The sequence below is a fragment of the Schistocerca nitens genome, chromosome 3 (genome assembly GCF_023898315.1).
Source record: "Schistocerca nitens isolate TAMUIC-IGC-003100 chromosome 3, iqSchNite1.1, whole genome shotgun sequence".
NCBI lineage: Eukaryota > Metazoa > Arthropoda > Insecta > Orthoptera > Acrididae > Schistocerca > Schistocerca nitens.
Genome location: NC_064616.1, coordinates 290370488 through 290394159, shown reverse-complemented (window position 1 = coordinate 290394159; position 23672 = coordinate 290370488). Strand labels below are relative to the sequence as shown.

The following is a 23672-nucleotide window of genomic DNA, read 5'->3' as shown; positions in this document are numbered from 1 at the left end:
CATATAAATACGTATTATGAAGCCTGACACATTTCATTCCACCCGTCCACATGGGTTCTGTTGCACCCGCGTCGTGTAATAAAATTGGCTGCGGAGCCGCCTCTGTTTCTATTTGCCGGTGCGAGCGAGCAGCGAAACCTGCTGCTCATAGAGCGGAAACTACTGTACCGTTTCACCATGACACGCCATAAACTGCAGCTACAAATGGTTTCATCTCCTATTTAGCCTGTCTCTTGTTCTATCCACTCCATTTTTTGATATACGTTGATGCACGGTTGGGAATAAATGGGCTATATAGCCCCGACCCATGTATAAACTTTCTCTTATTGGTATGCGCATGCGCATTCAAGTAACTTCCCTTGTCTTGCGCATGTGCATAGGAAGCGGGCCAGGCTTGTAAGTGAGCGACCATTTGTAGTTTCAGTTTATGACGGGTCATGGCTCATCGAACATAGGGCGGTGTGAGGTGGAGCGTACACCATTAAGTTAAGTAGTGGTTTTGACTTTGTACATATGTACTGTTTGTGTTTTCCTTTTCTTTTTCGTTTATAAAGGTATAGCTATGGTGTTCTTTTAATCATTGACAAAGGTCTTCTTAGGCATTTGTGGGTTTTATTGTTGTTCTGAAAAAGGTGTAGTTTTCTACGCCGAAACCTGGGTTAACACTTAACACTAGGTGCTTTTTCGCAACCGAGGCGGGTTTTTAGTTTTTTAATATATTAACCAACGATTCCTGACGCGCTGCGATGTTGAAGGTTCTTAAATAAAAGTTTACTTAGCAATGTTGTATTCCTGACGGAACGTCAAACAACAGCCTGATATCTACGCACCAAATCTCTACAACCACTCCTGTGATTTTAAACTACAGGCTATCGCGACCACAAGCAGCTCAGTTCCACCACCAATCAGAGGTCATCCAACCCAGACCTCTACACGAGTGTTACATTGTCAGTCACAACTGGTTTCAAACACGAGCGCTGTCACTTAATGCAGGTCTGTCTCTGTTCCGGCGTATCGCCAAGCGTCGGCACGCCGGTCGGGAACGTTAGAGCAGAGAGGGTTGCGAAGAAGCGTCAGCCAGTTGCACGCCTCTCCAGGACGGCAGCGCCCTCGACACGAAGAGGACATAAGCGCCGCGCCGCTTGGCCGCTGCCCAGTTGAAGACTAAAGTGGTCAGCACGGAAGTAGAGTACTCAAAGTCACGGCCGCCGCCTGCCACCAGCAGGGGCGGGCTTTGATTCTCCCGCCTCTCGGCTTTGTTGCCATATAGGTAGTGGTGCGGTAGGCCAGAGCACCTGAAAGCTCAGTGTTACCGTTCTATATCGAGTATTCACGTCTAATTTCAAATACTGACCTTACGACTTATCTTAGAAGAAAGATTAAGGAAAGGCAAACCTACATTTCTAGCATTTGTAGACTTAGAGAAAGCTTTTGACAATGTTGACTGGAATACTCAAATTCTAAAGGTGGCAGGGGTAAAATACAGGGAGCGAAAGGCTATTTACAATTTGTACAGAAACCAGATGGCAGTAATAAGAGTCGAGGGGCATGAAAGGGAAGCAGTGGTTGGGAAGGGAGTGACACCGGGTTGTAGCCTCTCCACGATGTTATTCAACCTATATATTGAGCAAGCAGTAAAGGAAACAAAAGAAAAATTCCGAGTAGGTATTAAAATTCATGGAGAAGAAGTAAAAACTTTGAGGTTCGCCGATGACATTGTAATTCTGTCAGAGACAGCAAAGGACTTGGAAGAGCAGTTGAATGGAATGGACAGTGCCTTGAAAGGAGGATATAAGATGAACATCAACAAAAGCAAAACGAGGATAATGGAATGTAGTCGAATTAAGTCGGGTGATGTTGAGGGAATTAGATTAGGAATTGAGACACTTAAAGTTGTAAAGGAGTTTTGCTATTCGGGGAGCAAATTAACTGATGATGGTCGAAGTAGAGAGGATATAAAATGTAGACTGGCAATGTCAAGGAAAGCGTTTCTGAAGAAGAGAAATTTGTTAACATCGAGTATAGATTTAAGTGTCAGGAAGTCGTTTCCGAAAGTATTTGTATAGAGTGTAGCCATGTATGGAAGTGAAACGTGGACGATAAATAGTTTGGACAAGAAGAGAATAGAAGCTTTCGAAATGTGGTGCTACAGAAGAATGCTGAAGATTAGATGGGTAGGTCACATAACTAATGAGGAGGTATTGAATAGTATTGGGGAGAAGAGGAGTTTGTGGCACAACTTGACAAGAAGAAGGGACCAGTTTGTAGGACATGTTCTGAGGCATCAGGGGATCACAAAGTTAGCATTGGAGGGCAGCGTGGAGGGTAAAAATCATAGAGCGAGACCAAGAGATCAATACACTAAGCAGATTCAGAAGGATGTAGGTTGCAGTAAGTGCTGGGAGATGAAGAAGCTTGCATAGGATAGAGTAGCATGGAGAGCTGCATCAAACCAGTCTCAGGACTGAAGACCACAACAACATCAATGTCTTTAAAAAGGTGTTTTGACGTGTGTTCGATGGTGAACAACAGTGCAGGACAACGGTTTACTTGTAGTACTCCTCCGGTCGGTGCGTAAAGGGCGGAAATACTTTCGTAAACAATCGAACATTATCATATCAAATGTACTCAAGTTTTTTACTGATCTGGCCGACAATGAAGAAGCGAGGAATAACTTAAATTTTACGCAAATTCATAAACTTACTGCTAAAGCGTGTGGTGTCTCCAAGTCAACTGTAGGCCATACTAGCAAATCTGTGTCATTGGCAGAATCTCCAGACATGAATGAGTGTTTCGATTCTCCAAGAAAGGGATACGAACGTGAACGGAAATCAACCGACTCTAACGATTTTAACAAAGAGATCGTGCGTAGAACTGTACTTGAATATTACCACAGAGGAGAGTATCCAACGGCTAAAAAAATACAGGGTGACCTCCGTGAAAAAATTAATTACTCGGCGTCAGAGTCCTCCGTTCTTCGTCTTCTCCGCTCCGTTGGTTTACGATTCAAGAATTGTAATGCCGGACGGAAATTCTTAATGGAACGCACATACATTTCAGCAGCAAGAGCTAAATTTTTGCGTACAATGCACATCTTGCATGCTGAAGACACCAGGCCTGAAGTGTACTTAGATGAAACTTGGGTTCCATAGAACCACAACAGTAAGTATATATGGCATGACTCCAAAGGAAACGGCGGTTTGAAAGTGCCTACTGGTAGAGGTGGCCGATTAATCATCGCCCGCGCTGGTTCATTAACCACAGGCTTCATGCCAGACGCCAAACTTGTTTTCCGTGGTGGGATAAGTTCTTGCCAATCTGATTACCATTCAGAAATGAATGGAGAAGTTTTTAAGAAGTGGTTTATTCAACTGTTGTCTGCACTGGAAGGAGGTTAAAATGGTTCAAATGGCTCTGAGCAATATGGGACTTAACATCTGAGGTCATCAGTCCCCTAGAACTTAGAACTACTTAAACCTAACTAACCTAAGGACATCACACACATCCATGCCCAAGACAGGATTCGAACCTGCGACAGTAGCAGTCGCGCGGTTCCGGCCTGAAGCGCCTCGAACATCTCGGCCATCGCGGTCGGCCTGGAAGAAGGGTCAGTTATCGTGATGGATAACGCCAGCTACCATTCCTCTGAGATAGAAAAGCTTCCATGTTAAAATTGGCGCAAGGCAGATATTATAGAGTGGTTAAAGAGAAAGAATGTTTCATTTTCAGTCCATGAAACGAAGGGTGAACTCCTGTCTAAGGAAGAAATCGTACGTGCGAAAAAGACTCACGGATTAGATCACCTGGCAAACGAAATCTGACACCAAGTGGCACGTCTACCACCGTATCACTGCCAGTATAATCCCATTGAATTGATATGGGCCCAAGTAAAGCCAGAAGTAGCGAAAAGAAATACTACTTTCAAACTTGCTGATGTCGAGAAGCTAACACACGAAGATCTTGACAGTGTTACGTAACAGGACTGGGAGAGGTGCGTAAAATACACAGAAGCATTGCAAGAAACTGATTTCTTGAACCAGGCTTTAAGAGACACCACAGTAGAATCTGTGATGATACACATGGCTGAAACAAGCGACAGTGAATCTGAAGACACGGAGCCAGAAGATCCGACAGTTTAGATAAGTGCCGTCTATGTAAAAAGCTGACTTGATTTAAATGTTTGTCTATTAATTTCGGTTATGAAGGATATACTTCGAATGTTTTTCCCTTATAGTAGGCGTCTGATAAATTTATCACAAGTGGTGGTGATTAGTTTTCTTGAAAGTAACTGTCAATTAAGATAAGATTGTCAATTCTGCATCAATTAACAACAGTTCTTGCTAAAAACCTACATCGAATGTCTTTACATTCATATATAATCTTACTGAATTTGGTTTACTTGTACATTCGAAATTTAACTCCTTTTTTTCATAGAAGGATTTACTGGCTGTTTCGTAGTAAGGGTAATGCAGTTCATAAAATGACAAAATGTTGTGGTGGTTCTGTATAGACTGTATATATAAACAATGCAGTAACGTCAGAACAGTCCCAGCACCTATTCTTATGCTTCGAGAAGAGCATAGAAATCTGTGATACTTGACGACTTTTACAAAAAGCTAGAACGTAAAATTGTATTACTTTAATATGACAGAGGCTAGTATCCGATGACTAGGGAAATACAGGGTAATGTCCGTGATAAAATTGATTATACTGGCCCGTCACTTAAATGCACTGTCTTCTCCGCCCACTTGGTTTTTCATTCAGAAACTGTAATGATGAACAAGATTTGTAACACAAGACAAGGACATTGCAGTAGTAAGCACAAGGGTTTTGTGTACCAAGCACATATTGCGTGCTGAGAATAATAGGCCTACAGAAAATTTAGATAGAACTTGGGTTTCACAAATCCTTTCTAATAAATATTTTGCTCGACTTCAGTGAAAATATTGGCTTCAAAATAAGTACAATTATTTTTGCGTAGCATATATTGGCGTTTTGTGTGATGGATGCAAGGACGAAGGATATGTATTAGCAGGCAGTAAAATATTTTCGGGAAGTAGGGAATATTCTCGGTCATATTAAAGAAAGCCGTCCGAACAAAACTCTTGGCGACGGCCTACAACGACTTGCGCGTTGCTGTGCACGGAATATCGCGGAAGTAATTTGCCTCTGTGCGTGATCCGATACAATAATGATGTCTGAAATGTTACCAAGAATAATTTTGTAGTTTTCTTAACAACCTTCTCGGGGGAAATTCCTTTGCAGTCCTACAGAACGAAAATTCATCAGCGACTAAATTTTTCGCTCCGCAGTCGGCACGGTTTCACACATCTAATAATATTTTATTTTTTATCTCAGAATACTTTTATGTTTCTGGAATAAAAGACGGAGCATATGCATCTGAATACTTTGAGGACGTTCATATTTTTTTCAGTCCAATTACATGAGTGATTCTGATACTAACACAGGTTGAAGTAAAAAATTATTTTCCTCCAAAATTTCTTGTAACGTTAGTTTTCATTTTTTCCTAGCAGCTATTGAGAATTTTCTTTTGGAAAGTACTCCATCATATTTTAGACTAAACATAGAGTTGCCCAATATTTTCTTTTTTTAATTTTTACAAATATTTGAAATTATCACCATAAAAAGCTGACAATGCTGTAAGACGGCGAGATGACACTGAAGCCGTATTTTCGTGCCAGCCACTATAGCAGTTCGCCGACTTCGACAGCGGCATAAAAAATAAGCACTTGTATAGCAGCGACTTAGGAACAGTAATACTTGTCTTGTTTTGCGAATTGTATATACTGAAGAGATTGCTTATGTTGCGTGTCGCCCATTGCTTGCGACACATCATCGTAAATTCTCAAAGTTAAGAATTGTTATTCATTGTCTGTAAATAAAATTCATTAATACGATTTGCTGGAATTGTTGTCTAGCTGTCCGAGAAAGCAGGTTTCCTAGGCACCCCATATTTGACGAATAGGCAGGATACAACAATCTCAACCAGTGTCCGAGTTAACAACGCGAAGAGATCGACAGGCAGTGCACATTTAGAGCATGATACCTTAGAAAAAGTCATCTCTCACAGTGGTGTGTAGTGTGATCTGGCTAGTCGCTATTTTGCCTCTTTTTAAATTATGCAAAGAATGAAGTGCACCAAAGGCACAATGAGTCTTTTAAACCATGTAGCTGAGAGTGTATTTCACCCTGGAGGTGGTTCTGCGATGCTTTGGGGTGTTTTTCGTATCATGACATGGACCCACCTTTTGTGGTTACCGTGAATGTGAACCAGGATATTTATTTCAAAATTCTTAGTGACAAAGTATTGTTCTTTCTTCTTCATCTTAATGGTGACTTTGTTGTGGACATTTCATGATTGGAAGCTGACAACATTCTAATCACCTTCAACTTATGTAGTCATGTCTTCCTTAGTTGCGCGTAATACGGTATATTGATAATATTTTACTTTTTGAACCGTCTGACTACAACTGAACGAAACACAATTTTTGCGCCATACGCGTTTCGCTTTTATTCTCTACTATGCATTTCCAGTAGCCTGGAATATATACATATTTTTACCAATTAGTTTACATTTTGGGGCAATGTTCCTATAGGTTATAAACAGTTCTAGTTGTTGGTTTTTGCTATGATGTACTAAAATTTGAAATTCTACTTACGGGTTGGGTGGACGATTTTTCAGCTATTATGTTTCTGTTCCATTTTTGGTGCCGTTCCTTTTCTTATAATTGCCACTTGAGGTTTTTACCACATTTCACAGCACTAGAAACTGAACACTTGTTTCGATGCAGTGTTTTGGTTTGTGTTTCCCACTGTCAGATGTTATTGCCAAAGATCTAATGTTATTGCTAACTATCGAGTGTAGTTTTTGAAGTATCTGTGATCTGTTTATGTAAGCGGGCGCGCGCGCGCTTGTGTGTGTAGTTGGCAATAACATTCGATCTTTGGCAATAACATCCGACAGTTGGCAACACAAACTAAAACATTGCATCGAAACAATTGTTCAGTTCCTAGTGCTGTGAAATGTGGAAAAAAACCCGAAGTGGCAATTGTAAGATAAGGAACGGCACCAAAAATGGAACAGAAACGTAATACGTAGAAAACCGTCCACTCAACCTGTAAGTAAAAAAAAAAAAAATGGCTCTGAGCACTATGGGACTTAAAATCTATGGCCATCAGTCCCCTAGAACTTAGAGCTACTTAAACCTAACTAACCTAAGGACAGCACACAACACCCAGTCATCACGCGGCAGAGAAAATCCCTGACCCCGCCGGGAATCGAACCCGGGAACCCGGGCGTGGGAAGCGAGAATGCTACCGCACGACCACGAGCTGCGGACAAACCTGTAAGTAGAATTTAAAATATTACTTCATCATAGCAAAAACAAGCCGCCTGAAATGTTTATAACCTATAGGAACATTGCCCCAAAATGTAAATTAAATAGTGAAAATATGTACATATTCCAGGCCACTGAAGATGCCTTGCAGAGAATAAAGGCGAAACGCGCATGGCACGAAAATTGTGTTTCATTCAGTTGTAGTCAGACGACCCAAAAAGTGAAAAATTATAAATATACCGTAACATTCTAATCCTACAAAAAATGTCTGAGACTCTCTGGAATAGCCAGTGAAACGTAGCAGTCAATATCGGCGCAGTATGCTAGCTCTAATGGATCTAATCATCAATGAGTTACTTTAGCTGGATATGGCATACCAAAAGGAACTTACAGACTCCCTTTTCCACCGAACTGAAGCCATTATCAAGGCTTACACTGTTTTGGCTTGATGTTTCCTGGCGGACTAATGTTTTCTAGTTTTATATCTCTCATAGGGATCATGGATAGAAGATAATAAAATTCAGTGCACGCTCTTTGCACCTGAACCCACAAAAGAGCGTGGGTTAGCTACTTTCTGCCACATTGGGTCCATAGTATTACTTCCAACTGACTTTCGGCGGCTGTGCACGTTCTCGGCCACATATTTCTCTTGTTTATGACACTGCTCGGTGCCAAAACATCGCGGCACATGTAATTTTTGTAAAGACAAAAGCACCATGCTGTCACCAGGTCAATTGGTTGTAAATACGTAAACTGAGGTGTTTTGGCGATCTGCTCCTTACGGTTATTTTTAAAGAAACGTAAAATGTTCTATTAATTTTTTGAGATTATTACGTTTTTATGCCATAAAATATCAGTTGTAAACTGTGTAACATTTTTCTAGTATTTCTGTTAAATAAAGATAGAATAAGAACAAGTTTTTATCCATTACTGTTCTTCATAATGTCGAATATGTTGCAGTAACTCGGCGAACATTTACGCAAAAATAAAACCGGACTCGCACGATCGTGCTGATCCTCTAGTCATCTATGTTTTAAGTGAAAGAATATTTTTACTGTTATTCATCGTCTAATACGTCAAAATACACAGAGAATTAAACTTAATTCTCCATTTTCTTAAAGAAAAGTGCTCATGGTGAAAAGAGAAACAGTAATTTTCCCTAGTTCAATACGCGAATGGAATACGACAGAAAAGAAACGTATTTTTTGCACGACGTACTCTCTGCAACAAACCGTACAGTTTGCTTAGGAGTATATATGTAAATGTACTGCCTGATCCACTGCCTGACAAAAAAATGAAGCACCATGAAGAAGAGAAGCAAACGAAATGGAATTTTACGGACTGACAGGGTTTGTGATGATATTTCATTGATTGCAAAATCGAATCAAATTTAAAAATAATATAATTTGCAGTATAAGCCCACTTACCACTATTAAGCTGCACCCTTTCTCGCCTGGATGCATCCATTGATTAGGTTTGGAATGGTGTCATAAACCTGTTGTATCTCTCCTCAGGCAAGCTTGCCAATAAGTGTTGTAACTGTCCTGGATTGGGGAAGTAGGACGCAGTTGTCCGAGCTGAGCTCTGCATGTTCTGTTGGGGCCAGCTCTGAGGATCTTACTGGCCACGGGGGTAACTCAGTATCACACCGCAGTTCATAGAAATAAATGTCATTTGTAGAGGAGCATTATCCTATTGAAAAGTGACACCCAGGTCACCGCAGTACACGTTGACGATAGTCACTTGACGTAGTGCTGAAACACGGTTCGTCACTGAACGCAGTACGACGCACTTCATCAGCAGTCCATGCGTTCAGTCCACTGCACCACCCAAAACGTAGCCGTTTGTGTTGTGGTGTTAATGCCAGCCTAAGCGTCGAACGGTATTCTCTAGTCCAGCTGCTGCTAATCTCCAACCAACGGTGCACGATGACACAGAATGTTACAGAAAGTCCATTAATTGTTCTGGGATAGCAGGCGCAGATTTGAAGGGACTAGGATGTGCTTGTTGCACAAAACTACAGTCCTCAGTTTTGGAGGTGAGAAGTGATCTGTCGGAGCGTAGACGACGAGTATGCCTGCCGTCACGTTACCACGACATCAGGTCACTGTCAATTCCGAAAGTCTCACAAATCTGGATATTGCACGATTAGGTCAACAGGCTCAATGGAGACCTACAATGAGTCACCTATCAAACTCTCAGAAGCTGATAACTCTGTCTCACATTAATATGTGGCGTCTCCGAGTCGTTCACAAAGTCGTAACATCTGAAACTGTTTACCCCCATTTATACGAGGGGGGACCCAAAAGAAACCGGACTCCGAGGGTGCTGCCACTCGTAGACGTAGCACAGGGTTCTCACGCTAGATGGTGTAGCAGAGACCTTCATGAAACTGCTGTGCAGACGGCGTCAGTGTAGAGCTGAACGTGCAAGTGTGGCATTGTGTTTCTCTGACTGTTGGTGGGTTATCTCTGCGAAATCGTTATGGCAACTTTGAAAGAACAAAGAGTGTGTGTGAAATTTTGTTTCCTGCTTAAAAAAAACTGCAACGGAGACACACCAAATGCTTCAGGAAGCTTTCCAGGAGGACGCTATGAGCTGCACACAGGTTTTCGAGTGGTTTGGGCGCTTTAAACGTGGTGAGACGTGTGTTGAAGACCAAGCTCGTTCTGGACGCCCTTCAACATCGCGAAATGAGGAGAATATTGAAAAGGTCCGCCAAAAGATCAACGGGGATCGTCGCCAAACTATCGACCAAAATTTAGCAGGGACAGGAATCAGTTGGAGCAAGTGCCATCGGATTTTGAGTGAGGATTTGCACATGAGACGTGTTGCTGCTAAATTTGTTCCACACCGTCTCACACTGGAGCAAAAAACCATCCGCATGAATGTGTGTCAGGACTTGAAAACAGAGACTGCATGTGATCCAAACTACTTGAACAAATTCGTTACAGGGGATGAGACTTGGTGTTACGGGTATGACCCAGAAGCCAAGCAAGCGTCAAGCCAGTGGAGGACTCCCAACTCTCCCACACCAAAAAAAAAAAGCAAGGCAAGCGAGGTCAAATGTGAAGACGATGATCATTGTCTTTTTTGATATTCGTGGAATTGTGCATCGGGAATTCGTACCCCCTGGCCAGACTGTTAACCAGCACTTTTACTTGGATGTTTTAAAGCGTCTGCGAGAGGATGTGAGGAGGAAACGTCCGGAACTTTGGCGATCAGGTGACTGGTTTCTGCATCACGACAACGCTCCAGCACACACGGCCTTACGAGTGACCCACTATTTGGCACCTCAGAGGTGGTCTGTCGTTCCCGACGCTCCGTATTCGCCGGACCTAGCCCCGTGCGACATTTTCCTATTTCCACGAATGACAAAAATGCTAAAAGTTGAGCGTTATGACGATGTGGAGGCGGTAAAAACAGCTTCTCAAAGGGCACTGAACAATACCAAACTTGAAGAGTTCCAAACATGCTTCCAACAGTGGGAAAAGAGACTTGACAAGTGCATCGTATGTAATGGAGAGTATTTTGAAGGTGACTGAAGTAATTTTGTAAAAAGGTTCATCAATAATTTTATTTATGACAACAGTCCGGTTTCTTTTGGGTCCCCCCTCGTATACCCCTTACCAGGCCTGGTAACAACAATAAAAGCGAACATCACTAATGCACCCTAGTGGGCGGCTTACCTTTTTCAGAGAAGTGCAACTGTAATTATTTACATAACCTTCGATGGTGTGTACGTATACAAAGTTATACTGACATACGACAATGTCTTCTGGGTGCTTCACTTTAATTTACAGGCAGCGTATTGAGTGGCAAGTATGATTACAGGTAATGGCTCAATAGATTTGAAATTTTAATGAACAAGACTGATCAGATGTTACCTTTCATGTGTTGCACGAGCGCACCCGCAGCGGCAAGCAGCCGTGCCGACTGCATGGCGGGATACTTGTCCAGCACGGCTCGCAGGATGCGAGTCACCTCGCCCACACACGCGTGCGCCTCCACGCGCTGGCTCTCCCGATCCACTGCAACAAGAAGCAGTACACCATCAGACAAACCACATCCGCAGTTCACATATCATTGGTATAAGCAATATTTTTGTGTAAATAGCTTTTTTTAGGATCCTGTCTTCTGTCTGGTATGATGTTGGCCGCTGGTATGATGTTGGCCGCTTAGCTCTTCATCTAAAGGTAGGATTTGCACCTAACGTCTACAGTTCTTACCCTCTACAGTTCCCGCATGTACCATGGGATGTTATTCCTTGAACTCATGTCCCATCATACTGTCTCCTCTTGTCGTCAGTGTTCGCCACGTTTTTCTTTCCTCGCCGATTATGCGGAGAACCTCCTCAGTTCTTTTAGTGCCAGTCTACCAAATTTCCAACATCTTTCTAAAGCATTCCACCCCAGACGCTTCGATTCTCTCTTTTCCGGTTTCCCCACATTCTACGTTTCACTTTCGTACAATTCTCAGAAATTTCTTCTTCCGTTCTACATCTACATCTACATCTACATCTACATCTACATCTACATCTACATCTACATCCATACTCTGCAAGCCACCTGACGGTGTGTGGCGGAGGGTACCTTGAGTACCTCTATCGGTTCTCCCTTCTATTCCAGTCGCCGGCCGCGGTGGTCTAGCGGTTCTAGGCGCTCAGTCCGGAACCGCGCGACCGCTGCGGTCGCAGGTTCGAATCCTGCCTCGGGCATGGATGTGTGTGATGTCCTTAGGTTAGTTAGGTTTAAGTAGTTCTAAGTTCTAGGGGACTGATGACCACAGATGTTTAGTCCCATAGTGCTCAGAGCCATTTTCTATTCCAGTCTCGTATTGTTCGTGGAAAGAAGGATTGTCCGTATGCCTCTGTGTGGGCTCTAGTCTCTCTGATTTTATCCTCATAGTCTCTTCCCGAGATATACGTAGGAGGGAGCAATATACTGCTTGACTCCTCGGTGAAGGTATGTTTTCGAAACTTCAACAAAAGCCCGTACCGAGCTACTGAGCGTCTCTCTTGCAGAGTCTTTCACTAGAGTTTATCTATCATCTCCGTAACGATTTCGCGATTACTAAATCATCCTGTAACGAAGCGCGCTGATCTCCGTTGGGTCTTCTCTATCTCTTCTATCAACCCTATCGGGTACGGATCCCACACTGCTGAGCAGTATTCAAGCAGTGGGCGAACAAGCGAACTGTAACCTACTTCTTTTGTTTTCGGATTGCATTTCCATAGGATTCTTCCAATGAATCTCAGTCTGGCATCTGCTTTACCGATGATTAATTTTATATGGTCATTCCGTTTTAAATCACTCCTAATGCCTCCTCCCAGATAATTTATAGAATTAACTGCTTCCAGTTTCTGACCTGCCATATTGTAGCTAAATGACAAAGGATCTTTCTTTCTATGTATTCGCAGCACATTACACTTGTCTACATTGAGATTCAATTGCCATTCCCTGCACCATGCGTCAGTTCGCTGAAGATCCTCCTGCATTTCAGTACAATTTTCCATTGTTACAACCTCTCGATATACCATAGCCTCATCCGCAAAAAGCCTCAGTGAACTTCTGATGTCATCCACAAGGTCATTTATGTATATTGTGAATAGCAACGGTCCTACGACACTGCCCTGCGGCACACCTGAAATCACTCTTACTTCGGAAGACTTTTCTCCATTGAGAATGACATGCTGCGTTCTGTTATCTAGGAACTCTTCAATCCAATCACACAGTTGGTCTGATAGCCCAGATGCTCTTGCTTTGTTCATTAAACGACTGTGGTGAACTGTATCAAACGCCTTGCGGAAGTCAAGAAACACGGCATCTACCTGGGAACCATGTCTATGGCCCTCTGAGTCTCGTGGACGAATAGCACGAGCTGGGTTTCACACGATCGTCTTTTTCGAAACCCATGCTTATTCCTACAGAGTAGATTTCTAGTTTCCAGAAAAGTCATTATACTCCAACATAATACGTGTTCCAAAATTCTACAACTGATCGACATTAGAGATATAGGTCTATAGTTCTGCACATCTGTTCACGTCCCTTCTTGAAAACGGGGATGACCTGTGCCCTTTTCCAATCTTTTGGAACGCTACGCTCTTCTAGAGACCTTCGGTACACCGCTGCGAGAAGGGGGGCAAGTTCCATCGCGTACTCTGTGTAAAATCGAACTGGTATCCCATCAGGTCAAAGTTTGACAGTACTAAACTTCTTTCGCCTTCTTCGCCTGTTCTTGTCTGCGTCTTATGTCCTCTTAGCTTCGTCCTTTATACGGTAGTTTGCTCTCAAGGTAGCAGAACTCCTTCACTTCGTGGTCCTCAATTTTGGTGTTAAGTTTACCACTAATTTCATTTCTGCTACTTCAGATTACTTTTGTATTTCTTTGGTTTACTCTAACCCCATATTTTCTACCCATTCATTTTGTCTTGTACATTTTCCATTCACATTAATGTGACCACCTGTCAAAAGCCTAAATAACCAACTTTTGGAGCGCGAAGCGCTGCGAGACGTGGAGGAACAGAATCAATGAGGTTGCGGAAGGTAGCGACAGGGAAGTGGAGCCATGGCAACTCCAGTGCCGCAGCCAGCTGCGCTAGGTTACTCTGTTGAAGATCCGTGGCGCGTACATCCCGGACGAGGTGGTCCCACTGATTCGCAATTAAGTCTAAATCTGGGGATTTTGATGCCCAGGGGTGAACGGTAAACTCACCCTGCTGCTCTTCGAACCACACACTTACACTGAGAGCTGTGTGACACGTTGCATTGTCCTGCTTCTAGATGCCATCGTGCTGAGGAAAAACATGTAGGAGTGGACGTGATGCCCTAGGATAGGTGCAAATTTGTTTTGATCCATTGTGCCTTGCAGAGCGATGAGATCGCCCAGGGAATGCTCTCCAACCTGGACCATTTCGCGGACTGTTACAAGGGCAGGAAATGTATTCGCATTTGCGAAAATGAACCACTTCCAGCTGTATAACAGAATGGCGTCGATGTAAATTTGTACCGGACCTGGACTCGAACCACGACTTCCTGCTTTATACGAGCAGTCATCTTAACCGCTTTTTTCCCTTTTATTTTCACTTTATTTGTTATTGGCCTACGCAGACGTCACATGATACACCTCGAAGCCCCCGAGAAAGACAGGCCGCGGCGCGTACGACACGAGGGTAGGCCTGAGCTCGCTCGCTCGCTTAACTCAGCGGGCAAAATGTGTTTCTAAACCTGTTAACTCGCAACTGGATGTGTACGTACTAACGAGAATTGGATCTTCTACTAGGATCTGCTATTATGAAGTATTACTGATTACTAGTTGTACAACAAAATTTTAAATCAATTCTCGACATAAATGGTTTAACGGCTTGTTTAACGTAACGTTAGCGACAGCCCCGGACGGTGCACAAGTTCCGCCCAATCACCCCCCTCCACACCAATCCATATCCTAAGCTCCGCCCATGATCTGCCGCATGTTCCAACATCAAAGTTGTTCGTATCACAGATATGCCAGTCATAACAAGGGAGAAAATCAGTAGTTAGTACGAAATACAGTTTTTCCGGTACCATTGTGAAAAGAATTAGAAATATGTTCATTGAATATGCGAGTTGAAAAATCATCAATAAGAAAGAAAAATAAAAATGGTATCCACACTGTCTTTTTTATGTCATGAGCTTTCATCTGCACTATATCAAAAAATCTGATATTTGTTAACTGCAGTGAGCGCAAATTTCCGTCACATCGCGTAGTGTAAGAAATTCTGTTGGGAAATATTAATTGGTAGTATCGCCAAGGATGCTGTCCATTATCTCGATTGTCTAAAGTCAATGTTGTGCATAAACAAGGCAAAGTCGATGTCTTGGTTTGTTTATGATTACCTCATTAAGACTAAAGAATATAAGAGTTGGATTATGTAGAAATGCGTAATGCAAGCAGTCAGATATTTATACAGTTACATTCTTCATTAATATTTGCCTGTGTAATGGGTGAATTTTTACTTGTGATCTCTTATGACTGCTTGCTTATAGCAGACACGAGATTACTTTGAGTTCTTCTTCAGTGTTTGAGAGCTTTAGAGCTGCCTATTGTTAAACATATGTACATAATTTCGTAAGTCTCATTCCAACACGTCTTATCACACTTTAATGTCTGTTAGGTATCAGTTTTAACAGCAGTTGGCCACAACTGTCAAGATTAGGTACCTTGTGTATGATAACTTTATTGAGAGTGCATATCTATGTTTCATTTTAACAGTACTACACAACTGCTAAGAAGTACTAACAGCACAACACTGCTAGTATGAACAACCGCGGTAAAACAAAAAACGACGAACAAAACCACGGCAGCGACGAGGACTACCAAAGATCATATTGATGCGCTCTTGGTTGGTGTGGCGGGGAGTAGGTGTGGAGGGGGGTAAATGGGCGGGGCTTGTGCAAATGTCCGGGGCTGTCGCTAACGTTTCCTCTTGTTTATAGCATTTAGTCTCTTCTGCGTAACAATCCTCACTTCATAGATGTGCTGCCTTATGCAACTGATAATCATTTTGGCAAGATTTTAATTGTATATTACCCCAGTGCAGCCGTAACAAATTATTTATTAGTAGGCCTATGATCTTCTTATCATTGTAGGACTAAGAACAGTAAGAGTCCATAATAGTGGATTCCAGTAGAAGATGCAATTCTCGTTCGTACATACACACCTACCTACGAGTTAACAGGTGTAGAAACGCAGTTTGTCTGCTGAATTGCGCGACCTTGGCCTACCTTCGTGACGTACGCGCCACGGCCTGTCTTTCTAGTAGGCCCCGACACACCTACAATTTCGCAATTTCGTGGTTGAATGCTTAACTCACTTTTTTTTCTTTTTTGGTACAGAGGGCTAACCCTCTTAGCAAATGCGCTGGGCTACTGCTTCGGCGCTACTGCAGCTCTCTGAACACGACTCTCACGTCCAGCTCCAAACTTCCATACGTCGTCCATGTGTCATACCTGTACTCGTACTTCCGATTAATGTTTATTTTTAAGTTGCAGGTCCGGTATTGGCCGATAAAAGCGAAATTTCAGTGCCTGTGCTGTGAAGAAGTATGATGAAATGTTCCTTCAAACATGCATGGATGTCCGAAGAAACAGGCACAACGGTGACAATAACTGCTATGAAAGACAGGAAATATAATTGCAGTTGCGAATTTGAACCACGTCCATCTGTATTCCTTCGGACATGCACGCATCTCTGAAGGAACATTGACAATTGGTAGCCTATTCCTCCCCCAACTGCTTTTTAAAGTTACACTAGGAGAACAGAAATGTTACCGATACAGTACGCATCAGCAGGAAAAATATGCTAAAAATATTGAGAAACAAATTTTATAGAATGAAGAATGTTTATGGAGATGTTTCAATAATTTGTTGGTTCAAATGGTTCAAATGGCTCTGAGCACTATGGGACTCAATTTCTGAGGTCATTAGTCCCCTAGAACTTAGAACTAGTTAAACCTAACTAACCTAAGGACATCACACACATCCATGCCCGAGGCAAGATTCGAACCTGCGACCATAGCGGTCTCGCGGTTCCAGACTGCAGCGCCTAGAACCGCACGGCCACTTCGACCGGCAATAATTTGTTGGTTCTGAAATGAAAAGACAAGCGCGACATGGAGGCTACATAATATCAACGAAACGACGAAGTGTAGAGATGGTTGAAACAAACAGGGAAACAGTTTAGGAAAACAATGAAGCCCAAATGCATCCTGAAATACAATAACGGAATGGGTGGAAGTGATCATCAAGAATAGATAGATGTTGGTCTGTTTCCCAACTATGAGAAAGTTTCTCAAGGCGTACGGCAAGCTTCTTTTTTTTGAATCGCTCGTCTTCCATGTTTTGCATTCTTTATAAATAAGTTGTATACAGTTAATCTTGTATTTCGGCAAGTTGACGCAGCCATTGTCCGATACCAAAATAGATCACTAATAGCAAACATACGATCACCGCAGGAGGTGTAAAATTGATACACGATCTGAATTCAACGCTACCTTCGAATGGGTCCAAGAAATCAACGTAGCAATATCGTGAATGTAACAGCTATTTGCGACAGTATCGCTTCCTGTAGAGCTGAATGCAACTTTGTTTAGGAGTGAATAGGAAACGCCGACCGTTGTGACCGTGCGGTTCTAGGCGCTACAGTCTGGAACCGAGCGACCGCTACGGTCGCAGGTTCGAATCCTGCCTCGGGTATGGATGTGTGTGATGTCCTTAGGTTAGTTAGGTTTAATTAGTTCTAAGTTCTAGGTGACTGATTACCTCAGAAGTTAAGTCGCATAGTGCTCAGAGCCATTTGAACCATTTGTATAGGAAGCTGTGCACCATATTAACAATTTTTAATTCACGAAGGAAGTATTTTAAAATGACATACCGACGTGAGTTGTAACGGTCGGTGACTATAGTGAATGTTAATTCAGTGGCCGGTTCAGAGCAAAATGGCAGTGATTTTCTTAGCAACGAGTTGCTGTTTCAAATACTGTATGACATTAAAAGCTCTCGTCAGAAGTTGAGTCATTAAATTAAAGACAGTTATCGGGAAATAAAAAGAAAAGGGAAAATGAACACTGTTGCAATAACTTATTTGATGCTATTGGTAGACTACGAACGGAACTCAGTAATACATTCAATCGCAGGCATGACGAGATCCGAAACGGATTTCAGTCTAAACATGATGGAAGCAAACCAAAAATTCAAGATGTTAAGACACTTTTGCCGAACAAAACAAACAAACGAAAACTTAAAATTAACAAGGCTCATAACAAAATTCGTACCCAAGAGAGTCAAGCTGCACACAGAAATGGTGTTTGTAACAGTAACAATGTGACAATTACCAAGTGGCGGCGTTCAGACGCATTGCAATGAGTTGAATAACGAAGTATAAAAAATCTGCCGACAAGTTTCAGAATGTGAAAGGGCAACGAACAAAGCAAATAAAAAGTTTGTACAGGAAGAGATTGATGCGGCACTACGCATAACAGATCGTAACATTGTTAAAATGCCTCAAGCAACCATAGTCAACGCGATGACTACACAAAACGTTCAATAATATTAACCCAAACAACGTATTCATGTCGTTGCTTTTATCGAACAGTTAAAATATGTATTTCCGATACATTATAAAAATCAGAGTATCATAGATACGTGTACCACCTACATGAAAGGTGAAGCACATATCTGGTGTATCAATGCATCCTAAAATTACTTCACATACAAAGAACCTCAAATACCTCGTAGAATTCGTTAAAAGAAATTTTTGCACAAGAAAAACAATAATACACAAAATTATAAATTCTTCCACAGACGATCTACGGAAGACATCATGGTACAACGCGAGAATATATGCTGAAATACTAGAATGACAATGCCTGCATCGATGAACCGGTTTAAGAGGAAGAAATTAATGTTAATTCGAACACAAAAGTTATGACTGGCGGTACGTGTAAAATGTTGGCACTCACGCCACATTTGAATTTGGAGGAATTGTGATTAATGATAGATCGAATCGAAGTCGTCGCAGCAGAATGGGAACAACGAGAAAGAAATAATGATGGAAGTCGAAATTGTAATACTAACCCACCATGAAGGTAAATTCAAAATTGCGGAGAACCAAGTACATTCGATCGACGAGACGACGACATGCAGAGATAGGACGAACGGATTTAATTCGAATCATCAATCAGATCACCCGATGCAAGAGACAGAGCACAGAATCAATACTCAGAACGTGCAAGTAGCATCGATAGTAATCCAAGAGACTGTGCAGCTGCAAACTAAATGAAGTTTCGGAAACCTCATCCTCCGAAACTAATATTACAGGAAACGGGTCAGATATCACCATAAATATCATTAAATGCGAACGTATCACAGACCTGAAAGATGACCTGTACAGAGAGGAAGAAGATGCTGACAAAGACACTTATTACCGGCCGAAGTGGCTGGGCGGTTAAAGGCGCTGCAGTCTGGAACCGCAAGACCGCTACGGTCGCAGGTTCGAATCCTGCCTCGGGCATGGATGTTTGTGATGTCCTTAGGTTAGTTGGGTTTAACTAGTTCTAAGTTCTAGGGGACTAATAACCTCAGCAGTTGAGTCCCATAGTGCTCAGAGCCATTTGAACCAAAGACACTTATTGTAGAAGTGAAGATTCGAAGAATAAGTATGGACACCATTGTGGACTCAACGAATGAGACGAGTGCTATCTCGGAAAATTTATTCTCATAACTGAATAATCTAGCTGCATTCCCAACGTTTCCTGTTATTAACGCAGATGTTTTCAGTGCTGTAGGTAATCGAAGCAGGCCCATCAAAGGTCAGCTAGTACTAAGGTTCGGACTTGAGGAAGATGAGTAGGAGCAGATCATGTTGGGGTATATGCTTCACGTTGGTGTAGTCGTCGGTATTGACTGGTTGACAGAGATTAAACGTAAGATGGATTTGGAAGAGAGCTGTCCGCATGCGAAGTCTGATAATGCAGTTACGTGTGAAGTACGGCTCAACATGTGGGCAGTGTATTAAGAGCAAAGCAACTAGTGATATAGTCAAGACCCTTTTCCAATGCTTTTCTTAGTTCGCAGAGTCGTAGTTTTCAAAGCTCATTGCTTCAAGAATTTTTTAAATTGCGCTTGACGTACTCATCAACATGTAGACACTGTGTTAAAAAGCAGAGCAGCTGATGATATGCGACGAAGCACGGTATTCCATCGGTGACCAGTGTATCATAATGTATTAAAATGATTTTCAATCACAAACATGTGTTTGGACTCATTCAGGGCATGTAAATATGAATATTAACGTATAAGTAGAATGTCAACTTTGTGTCATTACAATTTTTTTTCAAATGATAATTTTCAAACGACCAGTAAGCCATATGTTATACTACATTCTTTTGACATAGTGAAATGTATATAGATATAAATACGATTTCTTATGACACTTTTCTTAATGTTCATACAATACTAAATTTACACACACACACACACACAAACCTGCCTGTCTGACATTTCCTATACGTACGATCTAAATTTTACCCTACTTTCAGCCATCTGTTCCCTACTCCAATAACTCCATCCGAACAGACCTTGGAAGGCCCAACTCCAAGAGGCGACAATGGATGTTGATATGGAGGGGCATGTTGTCAGCATACCGCTCTCCCAGCCGTTGACAGATTTCGTGACCACAGCCACTACTTCTGAATTGTGTCTCCTCAATTGGTCTCTCAAGGGCTGAGCGCACACTGCTTGCCAACAATGCTCACCAAGCCTGTCAGATCTGACGGGAACCATTGTTACTACTGTGGTAAGGCCGTTGACTCTATGGTTAATGGTTATTATGAATATTCCTGTTGGCTTACATATATCTGGTCTGGGGCGTAAGTGCAGATATTTTCATTGATGACTGATGACAGTATTGTGAACAACATTACATCAGTATTTACTTTCTTTGCAGACTAATAATTGTAGCTTTTACGAGTAGAAAATGTTTAGTTTAGTTAGTACCTCCAAGTACACAAATAAGTCGTTAACGCTTATTTACCCCTGGACAGCAGCTCAGATATTGTAATGTGGACACAAACGAGGAATCCTACACTGAGAGGAGTAATCCACTTAGTAGTGCTGTTATAGCCGTGCAGAAGACATAAAATCATAAAGTTTGTGACGTGTTTGTTGAAAGACTGTTTGACACATGAAAAAAGCAACCAACACACTGATATGTGTACATACTAAGGTATCGCATATAAAATATCTCCTCCTAAAACTGTTATACCATAAATAAATATATGAGAACAACTTATTTTCTAGATGGCCGCTAACGCATTCCAGCGATGCTACGTATCCTTTAGTGTTCGCTGGCCGAGGGATGAGGAGATTTCATGGAAGTAGCAGGGACTGCTAACCAGCTGTCGAGCATGCTACCTATCCTAGAAAACTGACAGAGTGACTTTTTTAACATGAAAACAATGACAATGGTTGTTTATAAATGACGAAGGATATTTTACAAGCGAATCTGGAATCTGGTTTTGCCTGGCCTACGGAATTACGTGTGGAGCAGAAAACTAGATGGTAGGCAGCACAAATTGCATATGAACATCGCAGCGTGTCTACGAGTGATCACCTTTTAGGGGGTGACAGGTCTTAAGGGTAGACTCAGTGTATAGTATTACAATGACGCGTAAAAATAGTTTCAAATTACAATAGATTTGATGTTCCCACTTTCCTTCTGCTGCCTCCAGCCAATCAGAGTTTCGTACTAAAATGACATGCCAGATATGCAGTAAACGAATTACATGACAGTTTGAAAGTCAAAGATATAGCCATTATTTCCGTGGAAATCACATACCTCAAACTTAATATTAAATTGAAACCAAAGTCAAAGTTATGCATCATTTACTGAAACATACATCTCTGGCGTAATATTCAAATGATTCCAAGGTCTAAGAGGTACATACACACACATATATATTTGAATTTCAAAAATTCTTTACTCCTTGTGTTCTGTCTATATTTCATATGTAAGCAAAACTTTCCTCCTTAAACATCCTTCACGTAAATTAATGATTCCTCTCTGTTACCTCAGACTGAATATTATAGTGAAGCCAATATCAAAATAACGCGTATTTACCTACACATAAGAGGGCGTGCTGGCAAGTAATGCCTCCGATTTTTTATGTGAAAACCATTAAAGATTTTTTAAATGTAACAAACGTTATTAACATTCTACAACTTTATTTTCACGACTATGTATTTTCAGCCCTCTGTCTCTACAGGGCTCCGAATTGCAGCGTCTAACATGACGATATGTAATAGAACTATGTCGGTGCTGAGAAACAATGCGCTGTAATCGAGTTTCTAACTGCAGAAAACGTGCCTCCAATTGAAATCCATAGAAGAATGAAAGTACGGTGATGGTTGTGTCGACATCAGTAACGTGCGACGTTGGGTTGTTCGTACTCCCAATGAAGGAAACGATGGTGCTAACCTCAACACATGAAATATCCCACTTTAATCTGTTTCCAAAACTTAAAGAACACCATCGATGACTTCACTTTGATAGTGATGAAGCGGTTCAAGCAGAGGTGAGGTTGTGACTCCGTCAAACATACTACAGTGAAGGTCTCAACAAACTGGTCTCTCGTTAGGTGAAATGCGTTCTTCGCCAGGATGGCTATGTTAAAAATAAATATGTAGATTTGAAGAATAAAGATATAGAATGTTCGTAACGTTTGCTTTATTTAAAAATCTTCAAGAGTTTTGACAACATAAATTCGGAGGCTTCACTTTTCAACACGCCCTAGTACATACCTGTGGCGTAACATTAAAATGATTCCTATTTCAAAGATATGTATTATATACGTAGACACATATACATCTCTGCATTTCAAACGTCAAATACTGTACTCCTCAAACATCTCTCTAATTCAAAGTAATCATTTCTCTCTATAGTGATCCTTGTCATCTAAAGATTCAGTCTCTCTTTCGCTCAGAGTGTCTACCATCCCCCATTGGGTTGTCATCATTCCAACTACGTGGCTACCATTCCTCCCAAGTTGTCACAATTTCCCTTTATTAAGTTTCCACCCAGGCACACTTAATGGCTAATGAGTAACAACTAAAAGTAAAAGCCTAACGTTTCATGCGTAATGTATATGCCATAAAGCCCAACAGCTAATATGTAAAATTGTGTAATATTAAAAAATGACTCCAAGGCCACAGATATGCTTTATTGCATTCCGTCAGAAAGGTTTATTTCATAAAAACGTTCATGATATGAAACCCACGAATACATTCAGTTCTTGCCACAGAGACCGCTGACTGCTGCATTATTCTCTGCTAAAGACGCAATTGAATGTCATCCTCTTTGCAGTGCACAGAGGCGATGGGTTGGAGGGTGCTTCATATCCCATGGAGTTGGCTGCATATACACCCACCCAAATAAAAGAAAGGTTGTACACCTGAGGAATTATCCGAAAAGGGCGCAAATCGGTAAATGTGATTCATATGTACAGAGAAACAATTGGTTACAATGGTGAAGTCACGAATGTGTGACAAGTTGCTGCATGTCCACGCCTCACCACAGAAGGTGAACGTCGGAGGCTTGACAGCTCTGTAAAGTAGGATAGGCGATCTATAAGGAGACCTGACGAGAGAGTACAATGATGGCCTTTTTGTGTTTTGAAGCACACCGTTAAGTACACATTATTGAACATGGGACTCCGCAGCAGACGACCCCTACGTGTTCTCATGCTGACCCAATTACATCGTTAATTACATCTGCAGTGGT

General features: G+C 41.8%; 1 protein-coding gene across 1 annotated transcript in view; it reads right to left on the bottom strand.

The window, feature by feature from the left end:
- The window catches only part of LOC126249185 (rho GTPase-activating protein 45-like), a 607616-nt gene that overhangs the window by 234279 nt on the left and 349665 nt on the right, over nucleotides 1-23672 (bottom strand). The window contains exon 3 of the mRNA XM_049950840.1: nucleotides 11246-11389. Coding sequence (XP_049806797.1) covers nucleotides 11246-11389 — 144 coding nt within the window. The remainder of the gene's footprint in view (nucleotides 1-11245; nucleotides 11390-23672) is intronic.